The 22058-nt window shown below is 45.5% G+C and overlaps 1 protein-coding gene across 1 annotated transcript in view; it reads right to left on the bottom strand.

The window, feature by feature from the left end:
- Positions 1 to 21453, bottom strand: part of AKR1D1 (aldo-keto reductase family 1 member D1) — a 34582-nt gene extending 13129 nt beyond the window's left edge. The window contains exons 1-2 of the mRNA XM_083574210.1: positions 20906 to 21453; positions 4282 to 4449 (exon numbers count right to left, since the gene is read on the bottom strand). Of these exons, the coding sequence (XP_083430336.1) occupies positions 4282 to 4449; positions 20906 to 21004 (267 nt within the window). The 5' untranslated portion in view covers positions 21005 to 21453. The remainder of the gene's footprint in view (positions 1 to 4281; positions 4450 to 20905) is intronic.
- Between the last annotated feature and the right edge of the window lie 605 nt (positions 21454 to 22058).

The following is a 22058-nucleotide window of genomic DNA, read 5'->3' as shown; positions in this document are numbered from 1 at the left end:
GTGACAAGGAGTGACAAGGTCATTCCTGCGTGCTTCATGGCTGAGCGGAGATTTGAACCCTGGTCTCCTAGTCCAGCTCTCTGACCATTACAACCACACGGTCATATAAAAATGTAGCCACATTCTGACTTGGACAGTTTTTGGCCATTTTCTCATATTAGGAATTCTATAGCTCTCTCTTTCTCATTAGGCACCTACCAGCCACCCAGGATTTGTGAAATAACACTTCATCGGTGGCTTTGAGACCAACTTCTCCATCATTCAAGAGGTTTACTTGACTGGAGATTAATGCTTAAAGATTGCTGTCTAGATTTCAGCGGCCTCCTCTTCCTTTTCAAAAATATAAAAATCAAGACTTAGACACAAGAAATTAGCCATTTCCTGCAGTCTGACACAGATCAATTAGCAGCTTCAGAGATGCAGCCTCAGCCTAAGGGATTCTGGCTTTTATTTTCAGCCCTTCCCTCCCTGAAAGCCAGTTGCTTAATGTGGCAGTCTCAAGGGTAATTGGAACCACATTTATACCAACCATTCTTCCCTTTCAGAAGGCCTTGGGATTCTTAGGGAGTCTCCCCACCCCACTTTTCCTACTCTGTAGCTCGCCTCCCAAACTGCATTGTCATGGCTCTGAATTTAAAAAATAAAAAGTAGCATGAAACAGGAACAGCTGGAATATGCCCTTTAGGTTAGTAAACAGCAGTGGAGATAATAGAGACAAGGCTTTAGCAATGCTCTTAACCAGTGGTTTTCAACCAGCGTGCCGTGGAAGCCTGGGGTACCTTGAATGATGGCCAGGGGTACCACAGGCAACACTGGCCTCTGTCCCTTTTTCCTCCCATCCAGTTGTTTGTTGCTTCCCATCCAGATGGATGCTTGGGCACAACCTGGTGCATAACTAATGGTGAACTTGTAAGAGAGAGCCAGGAAACATTCAAAAACATTGCTGGGTTAGGCAAAGGGGTGAGGGAAGGACAGATGTGCAACAGAAGAAATGGCACTATTGCAACATCTTTGTTTATGATACACTGGCAAGAATACAGAAAACCAAACAGTTCTATTTAGACAGCAGTAGGCTTGTAGGAGAGCCAGTGTGGTGTAGTGGTTAAGAGCGGTGGACTCGTAATCTGGTGAACCGGGTTCGCGTCTCCGCTCCTCCACATGCAGCTGCTGGGTGACCTTGGGCTAGTCACACTTCTCTGAAGCCTCTCAGCCCCACTCACCTCACAGAGTGTTTGTTGTGGGGGAGGAAGGGAAAAGAGAATGTTAGCCGCTTTGAGACTCCTTCGGGTAGTGATAAAGCGGGATATCAAATCCAAAACTCTTCTCCTCTTCTCTTCTTCTTGTGTCTCTGCCTCCCAAAGGCTTGTACAGCTGTTTATTGCAGCATCCCTGACTATAAGCTCCACAGGTGAATAGTCCTCTGAGAGGTACCTCTCTTTGGGGCAGAGGGGTCAGCTCAGAGACTGGGGGTGGCAGCAGTAGCTGCCTGGAGGACTCCCAATGAGAGGGAAGAGGAGAGGAGGCTGAGGGAACACTACACAAGGGAGGGTGTTTAAAAAAGGGTGAGAGGCTGCCAGCTCTGCAGGCAAGGGGTGACATAACTCGGCTCCTGAGCCCCACAGGGGTGCCACAGAAAGAATGTAGTTGGTCAAGGGAACTGTGGACTCAAAAAGGTTGAAAACCTCTGCCCTTCACTGTTCAGCCACACAGGGTCTTTTTGCTAGAGGACCTTGTGGAGTTGGCCTTAAATAAGAAGTTGAAAATGCTAGGCTTGGGGTCCAAATGTAGCCCTCCATGCCTCTCTCTCTGGGCCTGGGGGCTGTTCTCATGCCATGCTCCTCACTGCCCCTGTTCTGTGCCCTGTTGTTTTTGTTGTTGTTTAGTCGTGTCCGACTCTTCGTGACCCCATGGACCAGAACACGCCAGGCACTCCTGTCTTCCACTGCCTCCCGCAGTTTAGTCAAACTCATGCTGGTAGCTTTGAGAACACTGTCCAACCATCTCGTCCTCTGTCGTCCCCTTCTCCTTGTGCCCTCCATCTTTCCCAACATCAGGGTCTTTTCCAGAGAGTCTTCTCTTCTCATGAGGTGGCCAAAGTATTGGAGCCTCAGCTTCAGGATCTGTCCTTCCAGTGAGCACTCAGGGCTGATTTCCTTAAGAATGCATAGGTTTGATCTTCTTGCAGTCCATGGGACTCTCAAGAGTCTCCTCCAGCACCATAATTCAAAGGATAAATTCTTCGGCGATCAGCCTTCTTTATGGTCCAGCTCTCACTTCCATACATCACTACTGGGAAAACCATAGCTTTAACTATACGGACCTTTGTTGGCAAGGTGATGTCTCTGCTTTTTAAGATGCTGTCTAGGTTTGTCATTGCTTTTCTCCCAAGAAGCAGGCATCTTTTAATTTTGTGATTGCTGTCACCATCTGCAGTGATCATGGAGCCCAAGAATGTAAAATCTCTCACTGCCTCCATTTCTTCCCCTTCTTCTGTGCCCTACCTGAGTGCATTTGCCTGGCTGGAATATGTCATTGAACTGTGATCATGCCTCTTGCTTACCTAGATGCTTACATTTTTTGTCTTTTTTATACTGTAATTTTTTTGTTGTGAACCACTGTGAAATCTATGGATGAAGGGCAGTATACAAATTTAATAATAATAAAAAAATAGATGGAGGATGAAAGTGTGTGCATATGTTGAAGCCTCTAAGTTACGTGTGTACAAAACTATAAATGATATACTCTCAACATCCCCCCACAGTGAGCAAGTCTCACAGGTTAGCATGCTACACCTTGTCTTTAAAAACTTGGCAGATGGGGTGTGTCAAGTTATTGGGACATCTCTGTTGCTTCTGTCCAGTTCTGAACCTCTTGCCCTGCTCTTGAATTCTTGAATCATGACTTCTAAGCCTTTTGCCTGCCCCTGAATCTGTATCCTTGTTTGCCCTAAGAAATATCTCTATCTTACTTACAAGTAAGAGCCTCTGCTTGCATGTTTTGGGGGCAGGAGCTGGGACATCCCAATGGCTTAACAGGTATCCATGCCGTTTCTGACTGTGGAGATAGAATAGTCTTATCCTCCATGAATTTGTCTAATCTCATCATCTGTACATGTTATTTGAACCATAACATTATTTGCTGAAATGCTTCTTCTATGATGTGCTGAGGCAAAGGTACTTGGGAAATACCGTATTTCTTGCTCCATAGGATGCACTTTTTTTACTCTTAAAAAGTAAGGGGAAATGTCTGTGCGTCCTATGGAGCGAATGTGTGGTCCCTGGAGCCAAATTGCCGGAGTGCGGCACACTCTTGGACTGCTCTTGGGTGGTGGTGGTGGAGCCGCGCTCGTCTGCCGGCAGCCTCGTCTTCCCCCTGCAGCCCCGGGAAGCTTTGGAGCAACGGGAAGGCTGTGCGCCCATGCCCCGCACTCCTGGGCTGCTGAATGGGGGTGGGGGGTGCCACTCTGCCAGCAGCCTGCCCTTCCCCTCAAGGTTTGGAGCAGTGGGCAGGCTGTTAACTAATTAACCAACTCTTCCAAACAAGAACTTAGTATTTTTATTAGGAAATGTGTACTCTTCTGTGACCTACGGAACAGCTCTGTGTGCTTTAACAGCAAGGAAATTCTGTGTAGCAAAAAAAGAGGAAAGGATTAGTGTAGTGAGACCAGGAGATTCTTTAAAATCCTAAGTGGGTCTATTATCTTTGATTGCACTGGGATTTTTTATTATTATTACGTATATTGTTTTATATTATTGTAATTTTCAATATGGAATTTTTACGAGGAAACTTGCCAAGGCCAATGGCAAAGGCGTTAAGTTGCTGAAGAGCAGAATCTGAAGAAAGGCTTCTCATATCATTACAATATCTTTCTTGAGGGGTGGAGACAGTAAATTTATATATATATATTCTTTTTAAAGCTACATATAAAGCATTTGTGAGAAATGACCCTTGACACCAGTCCATCAGCCAAGCCAATAATTAATGATGGCACAGAGAGCAAGGAGAGGTTTTCTTAGGAGATCAGGACTGTCCGTGACACCGTGAGAAGCCGGGATGGCTAAAGGATTTTCGGGACTATCCCAGGAATTTCGGGATGGTTGGAGAGTGTGGCTTGTAGCTCCTTCCAATGCTGCTTGCACCGCACACAATTTTCCTTTGATTCCTTACCTGCCAAAACCTCCCACATTTCACCTTTGACTTGAAGAAAACAAAATGCAGGTTAAGGCCAACAACATGTGTTCCTGACACTCCCCACCCTCACCAATAATTAGGATTTCTCACCTTGCCACAATAAAAGATGTCTTCACGCTTGACCTTTCCTTCAGAGATCTTCTCCCGGATGGCCTGTCCCACTTCATGTTCGTTGTAATACACAAAAGCACCGTCAATGTGGCGGTAACCTGCATCAATGGCGGTTTTCACAGATTCGGCACAAGTGCCTTTGGGGGTCTGCCAATCAGGAGAGAGAAGGGGGGGGAGCTTTATTTTTGTATGTATACCTCCTTTCAACCTCCGCAGCTGCCCACCCCCTGCAAAAGAACAGCTAAAGCCACAAAAGAAACAAGTCACGGAAATGAACTTAGGATACCAATCAAGCCACATTTAAATGCAAGCCTGCTAAAAACAAAAAGAGAGAGCATATTGAAATATAGCTCCAGAGGCTTTACAGAACAGAACCAGGGATGTTCCTAGGGGACCAGATTTATCGGACCATACCAGCCCCCTACCTTGCAGAAATCCACTATGTTGAATACCGCAGACTTCTTACAGCGGCTAGATTAAATGTCCTTGACTCTGCGATATTGTGGGGAAGGTACAGGGGAGTACCATACACCCAGAGAACGTGTCATTGTGCCATGGGTGTGGTTGAGTCCACCGAACACATTCTCTTGACTTGCCCTTCTTATGCAGAGCTTAGACAAAATTTTATAGACCCACACCTATGTCAATTTAGCTTCCTACCCGGAGAAAACCAGGTTTTACACTTGCTGAATAATGTCACTAGAGCTATACCTTCCTTGGTGGCCAAATTTCTTTTTTTAGCTTTTAAGCGTCGCAAGACTATAATTGACTGTATTGATATGGGGCTATCTGTTTAGCCCATTTTAGTGTTGGCTAAGTTCTAAAATCTTCCTGGATGTTTTAATTGTGTATTGACAAATGTACTTTTTTCTGACTGACGGTCGAATAAAAGGTTGATGATGAACAGAAGTTTGGAGAACTTATATCTGGCCTATACATTTATTACTTTACTGTATATCCTACTTTTCCTCCAAGGAACTCAAGCGGGTGTAGATGGTGTTTCTCTTCCTCATTTCACGCTCACCACAACTCTGCAAGATAGTTTAGGTCGAGAGAGGGTGACCAGCCTGAAGTGTATGTAGGTGGGTTCCCACGAGGCAAAACACAGTGATAACAGCATGAACCTTTATTGAACTACATAACTGGGAAACAGAAGCAAAGCAACTACGTATCCCACAATTGGCAGTATAGTGGTACCGTGGAAGCCGAATGGAATCTGTTCCAGAAGTTCGTTTGACTTCCAAAACATTCAGAAAGCAAGGCACGGCTTCTGATTGGCTACATGAAGCTCCTGCAGCCAATCGGAAGCCACACCGCATGTTCGGGTACCAAAAGAACGTTCACAAACTGGAACACTCGATTCCGGGTTTGCGGCGTTTGGGAGTCAAAATGTCCGAGTGACAAAGTGTTCAGCTTCCAAGGTACGACTGTAGTTGGGGCTGGGTTGGTTGGTTGGTTTGTTTTGTTTTGTTTATTTGATTGTCCTGTGAAAGGGAAAATCCAAATTAAAGAGCGTGGGGGGAAATGTATTGCCATTTTGATGCCAACAATCCAGCATTCACCTTAAGAATGTTTCAATCTGCAGACATCCTGTGTCTATCATCATCTCATTTTCCCTTAACATTCTAGCCTGATTAACAGCTCTGGAGAAACTCAAAGGCTTGCTCACTATTTTGTGACATTTTCACTGGAATCCTGCACACCACAACCAGCAGGAAGCACTATAGCTATTACAATGAAATCCTATAATGTCTCCTCCTTAACGTGTTACTTGGAAATTATTATTATCAATAACTATTATTATTATTCCACCACATTTATAAATGAAGTTTATAGAAGGTGAACTTTCATTATTCTTAATTATAATAATGACAATTGATTAATGAATGGTTTTAAAGTGTGCCTTTACAGTAGGCTACACCACCTCAATAAAATACAGACATTAAAATCCAAGATATAAAATAGCAATAAGCACACTTAACGTTCAAATGCATCAGTAGAGAAGACAGTTCTCAAACACCATCATAAAACCCAAATGCAGACTGGAATAAATAAATGGGCAAACCACTTAACACCAGAACCAAAATCTGAGGAGTATAAGAGCAGGTCACAGAAAGTGCCTAAAGCGTTTTGAGGTGTTACAGACGAGGCAGCTCAGGTATTATTTTTTAGCAGAACTCTGCAGATGCAAGTTACACGAGGGAGCATTCCCAGAATTTCCATCTGGCAAAAGGTGAGATGTTGTATTTCATAGAAAACACCAAAGCACCAGAACACACCCAGCTTTTAAGAAGAGGGAGGGAATAATAATGCTGGCAGCCTTCCTTAAGTAATGTAGGCGTCAAGAAACGAGCAAAAATAAATCTAAGGAAAGAAGGAACTCAGAAACAGCAGATAAAAGAGAAGTGGTAACTGGGGTGATGAGTATATGATATAAACCATCTATCTAGGACACACATTGCTGTGCCTTCCAAGATGGCGTCTTCCTTCAGAGCTAGGATGCAGCCCAGTGGTGCCCCTTAAGGTAGGAAACATATGAACCTGGATTATATTGAGTTTATTACATTGATACACTGTTCTCCTTCCAAGGTGACTGAGGCATTGTCCATGGTTCTCTTCCTGCCCCAATGTAACCCTCACAACCGCCTTGTGAGGTAGCTTAGGTGGAGATATAATGTCTGGACCAAGGTCACACAGCAAGCTTCATGGCTGAGTGGGGATTTGAACCCGCTTCCGCCCACTCTCACTGCTCCACTGCAATGGCTTCACAGTTTTCTGAGACTGACCATTGGTCGGCCAGGCATAGCGGCTGACTTGCTCTGATTGGCTGTGGCTCTCCAGGGTCTCAAGAGAGAACTTTGCTAAGTATCTGCTGACTCTTGAACTTTCCATATGCAATGTTCCCATGCTATGGCCCCTCCTGTTGGGAAGGGGCCACGTCACCCCAAAATTAAAAGTGGTACTCAGGGGAAGAGTTCTCTGGGTCAAAGGTCAATCTAGGTAGGGGTGGTCCAGGAGGGTCTATGAGTGGAGCTCAGAGCAAATGCTATCTGTTCATACCAGAGATGGGGAATCTTTGGTGAAGCTGGTGATCCACAGCTTGCATCATCTGACTATTGGGCTCTGCTGCCTTGGGCTGATGGGAGTTGGCATCCAAAAACAGCCTTTAGGAGAAGTGACATAGCTCCACGGAAGAGCATCCGCTTTGCACACAGAAGGTCCCAGGTTAAAATCTGTGAATCTCGAGGAAAGGCCGGGAAAGACCCCCATCTGAAATCCTGAGAGCAAGTATAGACCAGTGTTTCCCAAATTTGGGTCTCCAGTTGTTTTTGGACTACAACTCCCATCACCCCTAGCTAACAGGTCAGGGATTATGGGAACTGTAGTCCAAAAACAGCTGGAGACCCAAGTTTAGGAACTCCTGGGGTGCCAAATTAGATGGCCCAGTGGTCTGATTGAGTATATGGCAACTTCCTTCCTAACCTTGCCTTTCTGATCCGAAACCAGAAACAAAAGAAGAAACCCAGACAGGCCTTTATAGCTTTAAAAACTAACCATAGGAAAAGAACACAATGCATCTCGTCTTCTGTCCAGCGCTGTGATTGGGTGAACAGAGAAAAGGGCTGTTTCCTTTGGTGAATGAGCAGCACCAGCATGTAGATTTTGAACCATGTGCACCTTGATTATTCCCATAATATCAACTTAGTTTGCATAACCAAAGATATAGTGCCATCCAGTTATGTGGCTTTGTAGAATTTGGCTAAGGCAAAGTAAGCCTTTGGCTGTTGTTGTTGGCTAAGTGCGACATGGCTATTTCCCTGAGACTCGTACAAAATTGCAGGGTCGGCGGTTCCAAGGACTGTCTGTAACTTTTCAGAAAAGATATACCAATTTAAAAGAGAGATACCGTGTTTTTTGCTCCATAAGAAGCACTTTTTTCTTCCTAAAAAGTAAGGGGAAATGTCTGTGCATCTTATGGTGCGAATGTGTGGTCCCTGGAGCCAAATTGCCTAGGGGCAAAAAGCAGATCATGCTCTTCTTTTCTTTTCTTTTCTTTTCTTTTCTTTTCTTTTCTTTTCTTTTCTTTTCTTTTCTTGAAAGAGGGAAGTGAGTGTTGAAACAAAGCTGCTGATCGTTTGCGGGGAGAGAGATAAGGGACTCTAGAGATAAAGGAGGTTGCCTGGGAGGGGGGGAGGTAAAGATAGCAAACTTGCCAAGGGGGCGAAACAGGAAGACTAAAGCAATAAGGAGAGAAATTAGAAGAAAAGGAGGAGCAAAAAACTGCTCCAGCTAAGGAAAAGACACTAAGGCAAACAAGAGGGAAGGGAGTGGTGGGATCCGAAGAGAGATAAGGGACGCTAGCGGAGGCGGCCTGGGAGAGGGAGGTAAAAGCCCATGGATCCTCAGGATTTTTACATTGCGTCACCCCAAATTCACCATCAGATCACATAGCATGTCCATGGCTACAGCCTGCACCAAAAAAATCACGCATCCACTGTTTCCTGGGGCTGCAATGGTGCAAAAATGTGGTTACAAAGCACGGATCCACATGGATCCTCAGGATTTTTGCACTGGGTCACCCCAAATTCACCATCAGATCCTCCTCCAAAAACTAGGTGTGTCTTATGGAGCTAAAAATACGGTATACTGATTTAAACTCCAACCCCATCACATGCAGCCTTCCTTTTGAAGGTCTGCAGGTTACTGCTGCAAAACCCAGTCTTCTAGAGAGAAAATTAAGGGGGGAAAGGACACTTCTCGTTTTGTACTTCAAAGACTTGCTGACAGCTTGGATGTACAGAGCACTCTAAATCTGAAACATTTTGGCGCCTGTATGTGTCCAAATTGATTAAAAGCAAACAAAAACTGGAAATATTTCTGGATGTCATTTTTCTATTGTTTTCTATAACTGAGTGGCAGACCATCTGCTTTGTACGCAGGAGGTTCCCACTTCAAACCTCAGCACCTCCCGGTAGGGCTTGGAGAGTCTCTCATCATCTGAAACCCTGGAGAGCTGCTGCCTGTCAAAGTGCACAGTCAGTTTTGCACAGTCAGTTTTGGGTTTGGGAAACCCATTCCTTCATTAGCAGGCAATATTGAGCTAGATGGAGCAAAGGCCTGATTTGGTGTTAGGCAACTTCCTAGTTTCCGATGCTTCTTTGGATCCAGTAGCTCTCTTCCTAAGTTTTCGTGCCATAACTGTGGCAGCTACACCATGTCGCAATTGTACATGGAAAAGGTCATTCCGTCCTGCTTAAGGTCAGAACAACTAATGTGCTTAAAGACAAGGGAATGCGCACACGTGACAATGACACCAATTATCCGTTGTACACATGGGTTTAATTGTTTGGTTACTTCATGGCACCAATTAGCCAGTTTAAAATTGACCATTTTAAGCTGTAGATCTGAAGGTTGTGGCCTTCTCTGGGAAACATTCGCTTAAAAGTGTGACTCCTTAAGTAGAAGGGAAACTGTGGTTTTGCAACATTTTCCCACTCTATAATCCTGTTCTTTCCAACCTCACAGTTTATAGCTTATTACCAACATTTCTTTCATGAAAGAAGTTGCCTTTGCCTTTTTTATTCTTCTAATACCCCACCTGAAGCCATAAGCCTTTGACTTTGAGGCCTAACAGCTGGGGCTGATTAGCACAAAATGATGCCCAGATCCCTGAAAACCTCCTGAGATTCCAAGTTAGACTTTCATCCCCCTTCATTTCTTACAGTTATAAATGCTTTGATCTCCTTCCTGAGCAAATACCAGAGGACTGGTGGGTTTTGTTTTGTTTTGTTAGCAGTTCTGCGAGTATATCTGGTGAAGTAGGGTGGAAATGTGGACGAAAGAAAATGCCCAACCCTTGGAACGGGTGCCTCTTTTCAGATGATGGGGAGGAAGTGAAGGCAAGAGAGAGTCTCCAAGCATCTGCTGTTGGATAGTTTCCAGCATTTGTTTTTAAAGTGCAAACAGTGCATTTCAGTGCAAACACACACTTTAAAATACATGGAACACAGGAAATACAGAAGCAATAAATCGGTATATACAGCAAATGAATTGGCCAGTTATAATAAGCCCCTTCCAGTAGAGATGGGTGAATATGGCAATTTCAGTTTCTCAGTTTTACATTCTTAAATTTGGTTTCCACATTTCCACATCAGTTTCGGGTTTTTTAAGCCATTGGTATTTTAGTGCACATTTCTCCTAACATATATATGTTTGTATGCAATTGCAGAAGAAGAGGAGGAGAAGGAGGAGGAGTTTGGATTTGATATCCCGCTTTATCACTACCCGAAGGAGTCTCAAAGCGGCTAACAATCTCCTTTCCCCTCCTCCCTCACAACAAACGCTCTATGAGGTAAGTGAGGCTGAGAGACTTCAGAGAAGTGTGACTAGCCCAAGGTCACCCAGCAGCTGCATGTGGAGGAGCGGGGAATCAAACCCGGTTCACCAGATTACGAGTCCCCCGCTCTTAACCACTACACCACACTGGCAAAGCACTTTCCCCTAATATAATGCATTTTTCCATGTTGTGTATTTGTGTATATGTATTTTTATGCACACTTTATCCCAGCATATGGATTTGTGTACACACTACTTGGCTGAAAAACTGTCTTGGAAAATTCAGAGAACTGTACATTTTAAAGGACCTAACTTTGCATCTAAAACACACGTATACTACTTTAAAACAGGCATGGCTTGCCCCAAAAGAATTCTGGGAACTGTAGATTTTTTAAAGTGTGCTGAGAGTTGCTAGGAGACTCTCATAGTCCCCTGCACCCTTAACAAACTAGTTGACGTGACCAATCTTTCAGAGTTTGTCCCGAAAGAGAAGAAGTCAGAGAGGAGGTGAGTGGGCAGGATGTCAAAAGCCTCCTGAAATTTTCTCTGAAGTAATTGAATCAATAATCCCTTTTTTATAAAATAAAATAAAAATGTATTTAATGTTTAATGAGAGTGCTGTAGTGCTCAGGAGGCCTCACTTCAAATATGGCAAATTTCCTCCCCCCCCCCCCTTGAAAATATTGAGTATCTCAGTCTTCAATACCACATTGCAAATCTCATTAAAAACAGTTGCATGGTCTTTGAACCTGAACGAGGCAGGAATTTTAATTTCAGAAATAAGTTTTCGCCATGTGCAGTTGTGCCAAAGACCACAATTCACTTGCCAGGGAGAACTATTGCAGATACAACATAGCTAGGGGCTTAACTATGGATTGCACACTTTCATCCGACCTCCCAGTTCTGAACCAGAATTCTAGCCCCGCCCCCTGCGCCCAAAAAACCAACAACCTGTGCTTAGTTGGCTTGACTGATAACCATACTGAAATTAACCTCTGTTAGGGACATCCTCTTAAAAATCTGAATTTTCAACTATTCCATGAAGATTAGTTCTCAAAAAAGAAGTCTATTTTCACAGCCAGGTCTTAATTCTGTGTATTTGGAATTAAGTCCCATTGATTTCACCCAGATTTACCTCCTAAGCAAGCATGCTTCAAACTGAGTCTTATTGTAAGGTATGAAAATGCAATGGTGGAATCACAGTGGGGAACACATAGGAATTGAGTCCTGAAGCATCTCTTGCAAAGGTGGAACAAATGCAAGCATGTCTTGTTCCCTCTGAGCTAAATAGAGCTGCCTTGATTAGGAGACCTTACGATTAAGCCTTGCTCCCTTGCAATGTCAATCACAGCCATGAAAATGGGATCGATGTCTTCTAAGTCAGGGGTCACCAACATGGTGCTCAGGGGTGTTTTTTAAACAAAATCCTCCAACATTCAAAAGTTGCAGAAAGTAGAAATGGGTTCAATACTATGAAGACATTCCTAAATGCCATACTTGGTGCTTGTTTAAACAAATAGTTTTAAGGTAGATGGGGGGAAATCAATTTTAGCTTTTGAAGAGGTGGGTAGATAAACATCTGTCAAGAATGATTAATCTATAATAATAAAGTCCTCCTCAGTTCAGGGGGCTGGTTTAGACTATTCTAAGATCTTTCCCAGGTTCCAGTGCTTTGATTCTATTATTCCTGTTCGTATGCAAAAAAGCAGGCTTAACTTTCCATTAGGCATTCTTGTGTGACATTTCCAGTATAAGGAGGACAAGAAACATTCTTCAAAACAGTTCCCTTTCCTCCGATTTCACGTCTTGGTCTCTTCTTTTCCCAATAATGATTGCTAGAAGAAAAATTCCCCTTCTCGAACTCGGGTTCCTAATGAAAACCACTACCCAACTCTCTCCAATCCATGGTCAAGGTGACCGATCAATATCTCATGGCACACATTTTTGTTACTTTCAGATTGGAATTGTGTTTATTGCAGCGTGATCTACATGTGGCAAGCAAATGGAAAATCTGATTGGTCCAGAACCAGGCAGCAAGAATGCGAGTGCTAGCTTACCCATGGGTGAGCATATTATACCCAGTTTGCAACAGCTGCATTGACTGCAAGTTCATTTCTGTGCAAGCATTCAAAAGTGTTGGTGATCCCATTTAAATAGTCAGGATACTCAAGGGACCACCTATACCCATCTGTACCCACCTGAGCCTTAAAATTTGCAACAAACGGCCTATAATTTGGTGAGAGCTATTGGGTTAGTGAGTTCCAGGGCCTTCTCCTTGGTGGCTCCTCACCTGTGTCCGTTCCAAATATATATGTATCTCTGGAATATATGTATCTCTTAGTTGGCTTTCAGAAGAGCCCTAAATACTTTGTTTCATTCTAGTCGGCTTATGTTTTAATAATAGTTTTCTCTACTGCCGTTATATTAATGCTACTTAATATTGCTGTTGGTTTTGCTTTATGGTTTCAAAAGCTAACTAAATAACAAAATAAATAAAATCTTTGTTTCACTGGTTGCTTTTTGTGTCACCTTTGGAGGCTACAAAGCCTAGAAGATGAAATAAACAAAAATATATTCAATCACAATAAAAGTAAGTGAAGCTGCCCACAGTGGGGGCTGGGGCCCATTAGGGCTGGGAGGTGGAAGGAACAGAAGTCAAGAGCAGATGGAGTCAAGAATCAATGACGGGCACGGCCAACTTACTCTAGTTTTGTCCCTATAAACAGCAGCAATGCAGAGATTAAGGCAGAAGAAACTGACAGCCAGGGCCCACCCCCCTGGACTGGGTGTAAGCAATAATAAGGCAAGGCAAGGGAGGGTTGGCCAAGGTTGGTGGGGCAGCACCGTTTGCCCTAATGAACTGCCACCCACGGCCCATCTCCTCCCCACAATATCTGCTGTGAAGACTCCTCTTTGTGTCTTGACAGTGCCTGAGGCAGGACTGGCTGGGCCGTGGGAAAGGGCCTTCTCTCTGTGGCTAGGCCTAGATGGTGGAATGCCTTGCCTCACAGAGACCACCACAGAAATTTCTATTGCGCCCACATTCTTTAAGGCCACTCCCTTTTTTTAAGATAAGGGCAGCAGACAAATGCCTAAAATTGTTGCTGGCTGTTTGAATTTTATTAGCCCCCACCCTGCCTCCCCCAAAAAACCTTGCTGTAATCCACTCTAGACACTGCAAACAGAGGCATGCCTAGGGGTTGGTGAAACCAGTTCCTGCCAGCGGCACAAACCCAGGGTTTTGTTTTTGCAAAAATCGCCTATTACACTATGAGGTGTATGAAGTATACGTGTGGGGCAACAAAGCCACCACTGTTGTGGCAAGATAAAATGTCGGAGAGGTTTCCCAATCTTCCCACACAAAGGCATGCATTATTTTATGTTTTTTGCTCTTCATTCTTACCCTGGGCACTTCAAGTACAGTGGTACCTCGGGTTAAGTACTTAATTCATTCCGGAGGTCCATTCTTAACCTGAAACTGATCTTAACCTGAAGCACCACTTTAGCTAATGGGGCCTCCTGCTGCCACCGCACCACCCGAGCAGGATTTCTGTTCTCATCCTGAAGCAAAGTTCTTAACCCGAGGTACTATTTCTGTGTTAGCGGAGTCTGTAACCTGAAGCATCTGTAACCTGAAGCATATGTAACCCGAGGTACCACAGTACTTGGGACACATAAAATGTAGTAATTTCTAATATGGCTATTGTGGCAAAGTAATTGTTTCGGGTGGAGCGGCAATACAGCTCCTTGCCAAGGGCGCAATGGGCCCTAATGATGCATCTGACTATTTAAAGCAGAGGTAGAGTGGGATGGAAATATTTATTACTGATAATAATGGAGGAACAAGTGAACTTGATCTGAAGACACACCCACACACCCTTTTAAAGCTGCCAACCTTCCACCTTCTTATAACAGTTGTGGTTGGTGTCTCTTGGGGCAGGTCAGGACTCCTATGTAGGAACTGGAGCCAAAGGCAGGCACAGCCTCTGCTTCGAGTTCTTTCCCGATAACCTCCCTCACAAGGTCATGTTCTTATATAGCTTCATTGTTTTATACTTTCTGGTTGTCCTGCAATCACATTATAAAGCAGTTGTTCTATGTTATAAATCAAGAATGGCTAGGAGTTGCTTCTTTTTGTTTTCCAATGTAGTTCTTACCAATAGAAAAAAATCAGTGGAATGCAAAAAAAAATAATCTCAAAGTGTGGTCCAGAGAAAAAAAAGTTTGAGAGCCATGGCTGTAGGTGGAGTGTTTCCCGCTGAGGTTGGGTGAGTGGTAACCCAGCTAGGATCACCCCCCCCCTGCCCCTTGTCCCCCAGTTCAGCTTCCAAGATATGTATTCCAATGACCTTTTTGCCTTTGATCTTACTTACTGAGCCATTGTTTCAGAACACACACGTTATTGCTGGCATAGAGGACAGTGATTTTTCACTCGGAGTATCCCTGGTTCATATATAAGGATCAGGCATTTAAATTGGCCTTACCCTGCCACTGCCCCCAGGCTTTAAGTCTGAAGCTCAATATTGTGGGTACCCCCCCTCACTTTGGTCTTGCCTGTTTTGCCAAGAGATTGCGATAGGTTATAATAAAATGAATTTCAATAGGGGCAAATGTAAGGTTCTTTACTTAGGCAGGAAGAACCAGATGCACATATAAGATGGGGAACACCTGGCTTACTAGTAGGACATATGAAAAGGATCTAGGGGTCTTAGTGGATCACAAGCTCAACATGAGCCAAGAGTGTGATGCAGCAGCAAAAAAAGTGAAAGCTGTTCTAGGCTGCATCAACAGACGTATAGTGTCCAGATCAAGGGAAGTCATAGTACCACTCTATTCTGTCTTAGTTAGACCATACCTGGAGTACTGTGTTTGGTTCTGGGCATCACAATTTAAGAAGGATGTTGACAAGCTGGAACATGTGCAGAGGAGGGCAACCAAGATGATCAAGGGTCTGGAAACCAAGCCTTATGGTGAGCACTTGAAGGAGCTGGGTATGTATAACCTGGAAAAGTGGAGACTAAGAGGAGATATCATAGCCATCTTCAAAAATCTCAAGGGCTGTCATATGGAAGAGGGAACAAGCTTGTAGGACTCGAACCAATGGCTTCAAGTTACAAGAAAAGAGATTCTAAATATCAGGAACAACTTTCTGACAGGAAGAGCTGTTCAACAATGGAATGGTCTCCCTCGGGAGATTGTGGACTCCCTTCCTTGGAGGTTTAAAGCAGAAACTGGATGGTCATCTCTCATGGATGCTTTAGCTGAGATCCCTGCATTGCAGGTGGTTGAGTTAGAAGACCCTGGGTGTCCCTTCCAACTCTACAATTCTATGATTTTATATATAAACAAGAAATGCAAGTTGATGGGGTAACTTGCTGATTCACACCATTACAGAAATAGAGCTACAATGGTCTGCAAGTTTAACTTGCCCACAGACCCCAAGAACAGATTATTTATGACGTGTTTACTGCAAACACTGAACAACTGATAAGGGTAGCCAGCGGTGTGGAAAACATGTCCTATGAAGATCAAGTGAAGGAACTGGCTATGTTTAGCCTGAGGAAGCAGGCACAGGGAGAGGGGTGGCTTGGGGAGACTTTTGAGGGCCAGATAGAGAGGCCCAGGGGGCCATGTTTGGCCCCAGGGCCAGAGTTTCCCCACCACTGATGTAGTACCATCAGAGTGCATAATATCTTAGGAAAACGCTGCTGGGCAAGCCCCAGGGCCAAGGAGCTTCGCGGTCCAAACTGCAACATGAAAAGTCACAAGGGAAAGGGTTTGCATGGGGAGAATATGCATTCATTTCAGGCACATGAAGGGGCAGCATCTCCCGTCCAGGTGGTGCTAGACTCCAGTTCCCATCATCCCTGACTGTTGGCCATGCTGATGGGATTTGGAGTCCAACAACCTCTGGAGCGTGCCCAGTTTTTGGGGGGGGAGCTGCGCAACATTACTGGGACAAAATATCATGCAAAATATGGCATCACCCAGATGTTCTGCAAACCTGAAGCATTTCTGAAGACTCCCTTTCATTTTTTTTTTAAAAAAGAGTCTCCCGAAAATAGAAAACAAGAATAATAGTCAAACAGATGTTGGTTTGTCATTATCCACAGGAAGGTTTTAATGCATAAAATAGGAGAGCATTCAGAAAATTAGTAGCCAAGAGTAGTACAGACTATCCTATCCACTCTCCTCCCTCGCCCTCCCGCCACAGTATGGCCCACCTTAAGCAAACATGGGCTGAAAGAATCAGCTTGTGAGCATCAGGTATGCTTTGGTAGATATTAAGGCTGTCCAAAGATGGAAGATAAATTCTAATGCCCAGTGCACCACATCAAGGGGCACACGCAGATGCCTTGGCGTCTTCTGACAGTTGGTTTTGGCATTCAGTTTGAGGAGCCCCAGCAATTGGGGTGATGGAATCTGGGCTTTTGTTCCAGGGGCATTCCTTTGAATGCAGCAGAGCCAGCTGCGAGAGGCTCCGGCACATTTCTTCATCTTTTATATTTGTTCAGTGCAGCAAGATTGGCAGGCAGCAAACCTTAGAAAGCACTTCTAGGGCTAGCGAGTCTCACAATCCCATTCGGTTCCCACTGAGTTCACTTTGTGACCTCGGGTGAGCGAGGGTGTCCTTGGGCTGGCGTGCCAATCAAGGCAATTTCCACACCTATTTCTCTTACCAATGGAATTCTCAGCCATCCTTATTCACTTATCTTTCTCACATTTACCACTTAAAGAGTTTTAAACTATGAAGCTGTTTATAAATGCTTTTTTTGAGGGGGGATGACAAAGAAATAAATACATTTTGTAGGGATTATCTACATCGTTCTCCCCCTCTCCATTTTTATCTTCACAACAACCCTGTCATCAAATTCCGCATGAGTAGTCAAGGGATAAGAAAAGTACCGGACTGTACTAAGAGAGATGAGCTGGCCTTCAAAAATATTTAAAAATAAAAAGTTTTTAACCATGCAGAACTGAATCACCTTATTGTCTGGACACGTAGAAGCCCTTCATCTGACAAAGCTCCTTCTCTCAAGTTGTATTGCACATGCATGATGGAACACCAGCCGGCAAACAAAAGGATTCCCTTTCCCTCCTTTGGATAAAAATTCCAAGGCTGAACAAACATGTGCCGCCTGATCCTTCATATATTTACTCAGAATTAAGCTTTGCTTCTTGCCATGGGACTTGCTTTCATGCATATATGGAATTTATTTAGCTATTTGGAAGAGTTAGACCCCCACCTTGCAATCAAATCATTGTCAAGGCTGTGATAATATGCACATCAGCAGGCCTCTGGCTTTGTTCCTCCAGATGTTGGTGAACTGCAAGTCAGCATAGCCAGTGGCCAGGGATGTGGGGAAGTTGTACTCCAGCTCTTGGAGGGAACCATATTGGCTCCCCTTGCAATCAGGGGCTGGGTTCAAGACATTCTGGCACCCGAGGCGGAAAACAAAATGGCGCCCCCCTTCCCACCAGGGAAGAAGGGGTGAGTGAAGATCTACATCAGGAATGGCTGGCTGGGTGGAAGAAAGATCTACACCGGGATTGGCTGTCCCTGTGGATCCTTGCTGCCTGAGCTGGTCATCTCACCTTGCCTTGTGCCTGAATGCAGGCTTCCTTTAGATTCTGGAGTCCTAGGAAAGGCACCCCCAACCTGAGGCCCTCCAGATGTTTTGGACTACAATTCCCATAATCCCTGACCACTGGTCCTGTTAGCTAGGGATCTTGGGAGTTGTAGGCCAAAACATCTGGAGGGCCGCAGGTTGGGGATGCCTGTCCTAGGACATCTAGCAGTAGAAACAGAGCGTTCCTTCCTTATTTCATTGATGTACTTCATTACATTTATGTGCCCCCCCTTTTCTGCAAGAAGCTCAAGGGTGGCATACATGGTTCTTCTCCTCCCCATTCTTTGCAGGTAGGCTCGGCTGAAAGACTGTAAGTGGCCCAGGGTCAGCTGCATATTCCTGCATTACAGGGGGGTTGGACCAGGTGGTCCTGGGGGTCCCTTCCAACTCTGCAATTCTATGATTCTTTGAATTGCCTCGACATGCAGAAAAAACTGGTCCACCAGGACCATCAGCAATTTTCAAGTGGTCTATGGTAGGACTGGGAGGGAGGTTGCATTAGGACTGGGAGGGAGGTTGCGTTGGAGGAAAGTATTGGGAACTACTGGTCTATGCTGGCTGGCAGGGGCTCTCTGGGGTTCAGGCAACCTCCCTGGAGACACCAGGAATTGAACCTGCGACCTTCTGCATACATAGCAACTGCTCTTGCATTGCCCTTCCCTTAAATAAGTCTGCAAGGAAAACCAGGTGGGGACTTTCGAGGGAGTGCAGGTCAGTCCTAGTAACTGGGGGCAGGTGGGGAGGGAAGCTCCTGGGCTCAGCCCCTACTTATACGCACCCTGCTCTTTAATTCTATCTGTGTGTGTGTGTGTTGTATCTGGCTCCAACATACAGCTCTTGAGTTTCAAGTTTTTATCAAGCTAAAATCTGCCTACCCCGATCTACAGCAGAAGTGAATGGGTGGAATTTGTTGGGAGGCAAGAATACAAGGAGAATGGATGCTTTTGAATTATGGTGCTGGAGGAGACTCTTGAGAGTCCCATGGACTGCAAGAAGATCAAACCTATCCATTCTGAAGGAAATCAGCCCTGAGTGCTCACTGGAAGGACAGATCCTGAAGCTGAGGCTCCAATACTTTGGCCACTTCATGAGAAGACTCCCTGGAAAAGACCCTGATGTTGGGAAAGATGGAGGGCACAAGGAGAAGGGGACGACAGAGAACGAGATGGTTGGATAGTGTTCTCGAAGCTACCAGCATGACTTTGACCAAACTGCGGGAGGCAGTGGAAGACAGGAGTGCCTGGCATGCTCTGGTCCACGGGGTCACGAAGAGTCAGACACAACTAAACGACTAAACAACAAGAATACAAGGAGAGTCCCTGGATCAGTCCAGTGGCTGATCTAGTCCAGCATCCTGTTGTCTCGCAGTAACCACCCAGATGCCTGTGGGAAGCTTGCAAGCAGGACCAGAGCACTAGCAGAAAGGGGGGGAAATCACTCTCCCCTTCTGCAGTTTCCAAGAATCGGAATGGTATGCATCTAACAATGGAAGCAGAATGCAGCCATTGGAGGTTAGCAGTGGCCACAGAGTGTCTTCTCCCCCATAGATTTGCCCCCTCCTTTTAAAAAGCCATCTAGGTGTGTGTGATTGGTAGCAGAGTCTTGCTAGAAACACCTAAGAGAGGCTGCTGAGAGCTATCCCACCCCCAGTCTTTTGTGTGAGCTCTGTTCAGTTCTGGCGATGGAAACAAAGCCCTGAGCTCAGCATGGGCTGGGGGCGGGGGGCCCAGGGCTTTCGTGCTAACTGTATGTATGTCTTTCACCCCAAGCTATGAGTGCTGGATCTTGGGGTCCCAGTGAGAGACAGAGTCGATCCTACAAGTCTGAAGCCAGCCCACCCCCTGCTCTGCCATCTATCAGCACAATGGATCCAACCAACATTGAGCACTTATCCATCGCCCTGATTTATGTAGGTGAGAGATGAGTACTTTCCTTAACTCACAATTCTTTATCAACGACACTTGAGCAGAGCGCGACTCTATAAACGGGCTTGCTGCCAAATCTCTTGCACATTTAAACTCAGAAGAAAAGTCCCACTATCAGCGTCCAATCCTAGGCACGTTTACTCAGAAGTAAACCCCACTGGGTGACATCTGATTAAATCACACTCGCTGAAATCACTGGGTTTAGAATCTAGGACTAATTTCTTTCAGTGGGAGTGTGGCTGAGTTAGATATCACCCGCAAAGCTTTCACTGGGGTTTATTCCCAGGTAAGTGAGCATTTAGCATTGCCGCCTCAGGGTGCTTAACCCTCAAGTCTGCACGTGTAAGAATGTAGCCTGAAGAGTCACTTGAATTACATCAGAGTCAACAACAAACACCCACAACCAAGTTTAAATACACATGATGTTCTGGCTTGTTTGATTTGTGCTGAATGAATTTTGCAAAAGAGGCCCCAGAGATTGGCTTAAAGGCTGATCACATCTCTGCAAGATAAATTTTAACGAGTTCAGGGGGGTTGGAAGCATGCAGGGGGTTGAAATGCGAGGGGAGAATCTAAAGTCCAAACAAGTTTCAAAAGCTAAGAAGCTGGGGAGAAGAAGACGCTTCCTTTCAAAAAAGAGAACCCTAACAATGAACCGCTGTGGTGAGTTCATATTCATGCGAGGGGGAGAAAAGTAATCAATGCTCTTACCGTTTTAGGGTCGGAGTATGTCCCAAGTCCAATCACAGGGATGCTGTTCCCATCACTCAGCATCAAACGGTGGTTTTTGGCGGTGAGATTAGTCGTCATGATGCAAAATAAAAACTTCGATTTTTAATTTTTTTAATTTTTTTTTTTTTTATTAAAGAGACCACCAAGAATTCGGATGCACGAGACTCTTCGGAGGGAATCCTGCCTTTTGTGTGCTTCGGGGTGCTTTGGGCTGCAGCCCAGTCCTAGCGGCAGAGGGCGCAAGAGAGCAGCGAAGAGAGCCGGCCACCATCTGCTGCTCGACCTGCACTGGGGCCCGCGATCAACTCGCCATCTGTTAAATACTAGCCGGCGGCGCGCGGGCTGCGGGATTTTGTGGGAGGAAGGCCTTGGCAGCTGCTCTCCGGGAGATCTGGATCCCCGAGCTGCTGGAAAGGGCTTCTGGCCGGCTGGTTGGTTGGATCTGAGGACTGGAGATCCTTTGCTCCTGAGTCCGTCCCTCCCCCGCCCCGTGCGCAATCGAAACAGTGGCGGCGGAGTGGGGTGAGGAGGGTGCCCCATGGCAAACCCAGGAAACACAAAGCAACCTTTGTACCGCTGCCCTGCGGCTCTTTGCAAGCTCTTATTGCCCCGCGTCATTGCTTTACAAGGCAACCCTAAGCGCTCGGGCGAGGTCAAGCCCTAAGTGCAAGGAGAAAGGCTTCTTGGGACGCGTTCACACGTGACGCTGAGGAATCCTTGTTGGGGGCTCTGAACCCTCGCCTAAACGCCAGCAGCCGGGCGGCCAGCTGCAAAGCGGATCGGGGCACCTCTGCCTTTCCAGCACGGCCATAGGAGAGGAAAGGGGGCCAGCTAGGAGTCCAGCTGCACCTGCCGAACTCCTGGCTGCTGCTGCTGCTACTGCTACACGCCTATCATAGGCGTGGAGGCTCTCGTTTGAGATTTTGGCACGCTGGTCGCTCTACCTAGGCTACTAAGCTCTGTGGTGAATGGTGGAAGTTCAACTGGTACAGCTCTCTCTCTCTCACATACCCACACACACACACCCCAGAGACAGACTGGTGAGGGTTGCTCATGCTCCCCACTATAGGGTTGTACTGCCGTGTTTCTTCTTGTCATAGAGGTGGGGGAGATACAGGGAGCGCAGTTAGCA

Source organism: Podarcis filfolensis, assembly GCF_964270895.1.
Source record: "Podarcis filfolensis genome assembly, chromosome: 10".
NCBI classification, from domain to species: Eukaryota; Metazoa; Chordata; class Lepidosauria; order Squamata; family Lacertidae; genus Podarcis; species Podarcis filfolensis.
Note: the sequence above shows the minus strand (reverse complement) of the source record. Positions and strands in the feature narration are given on the sequence as shown.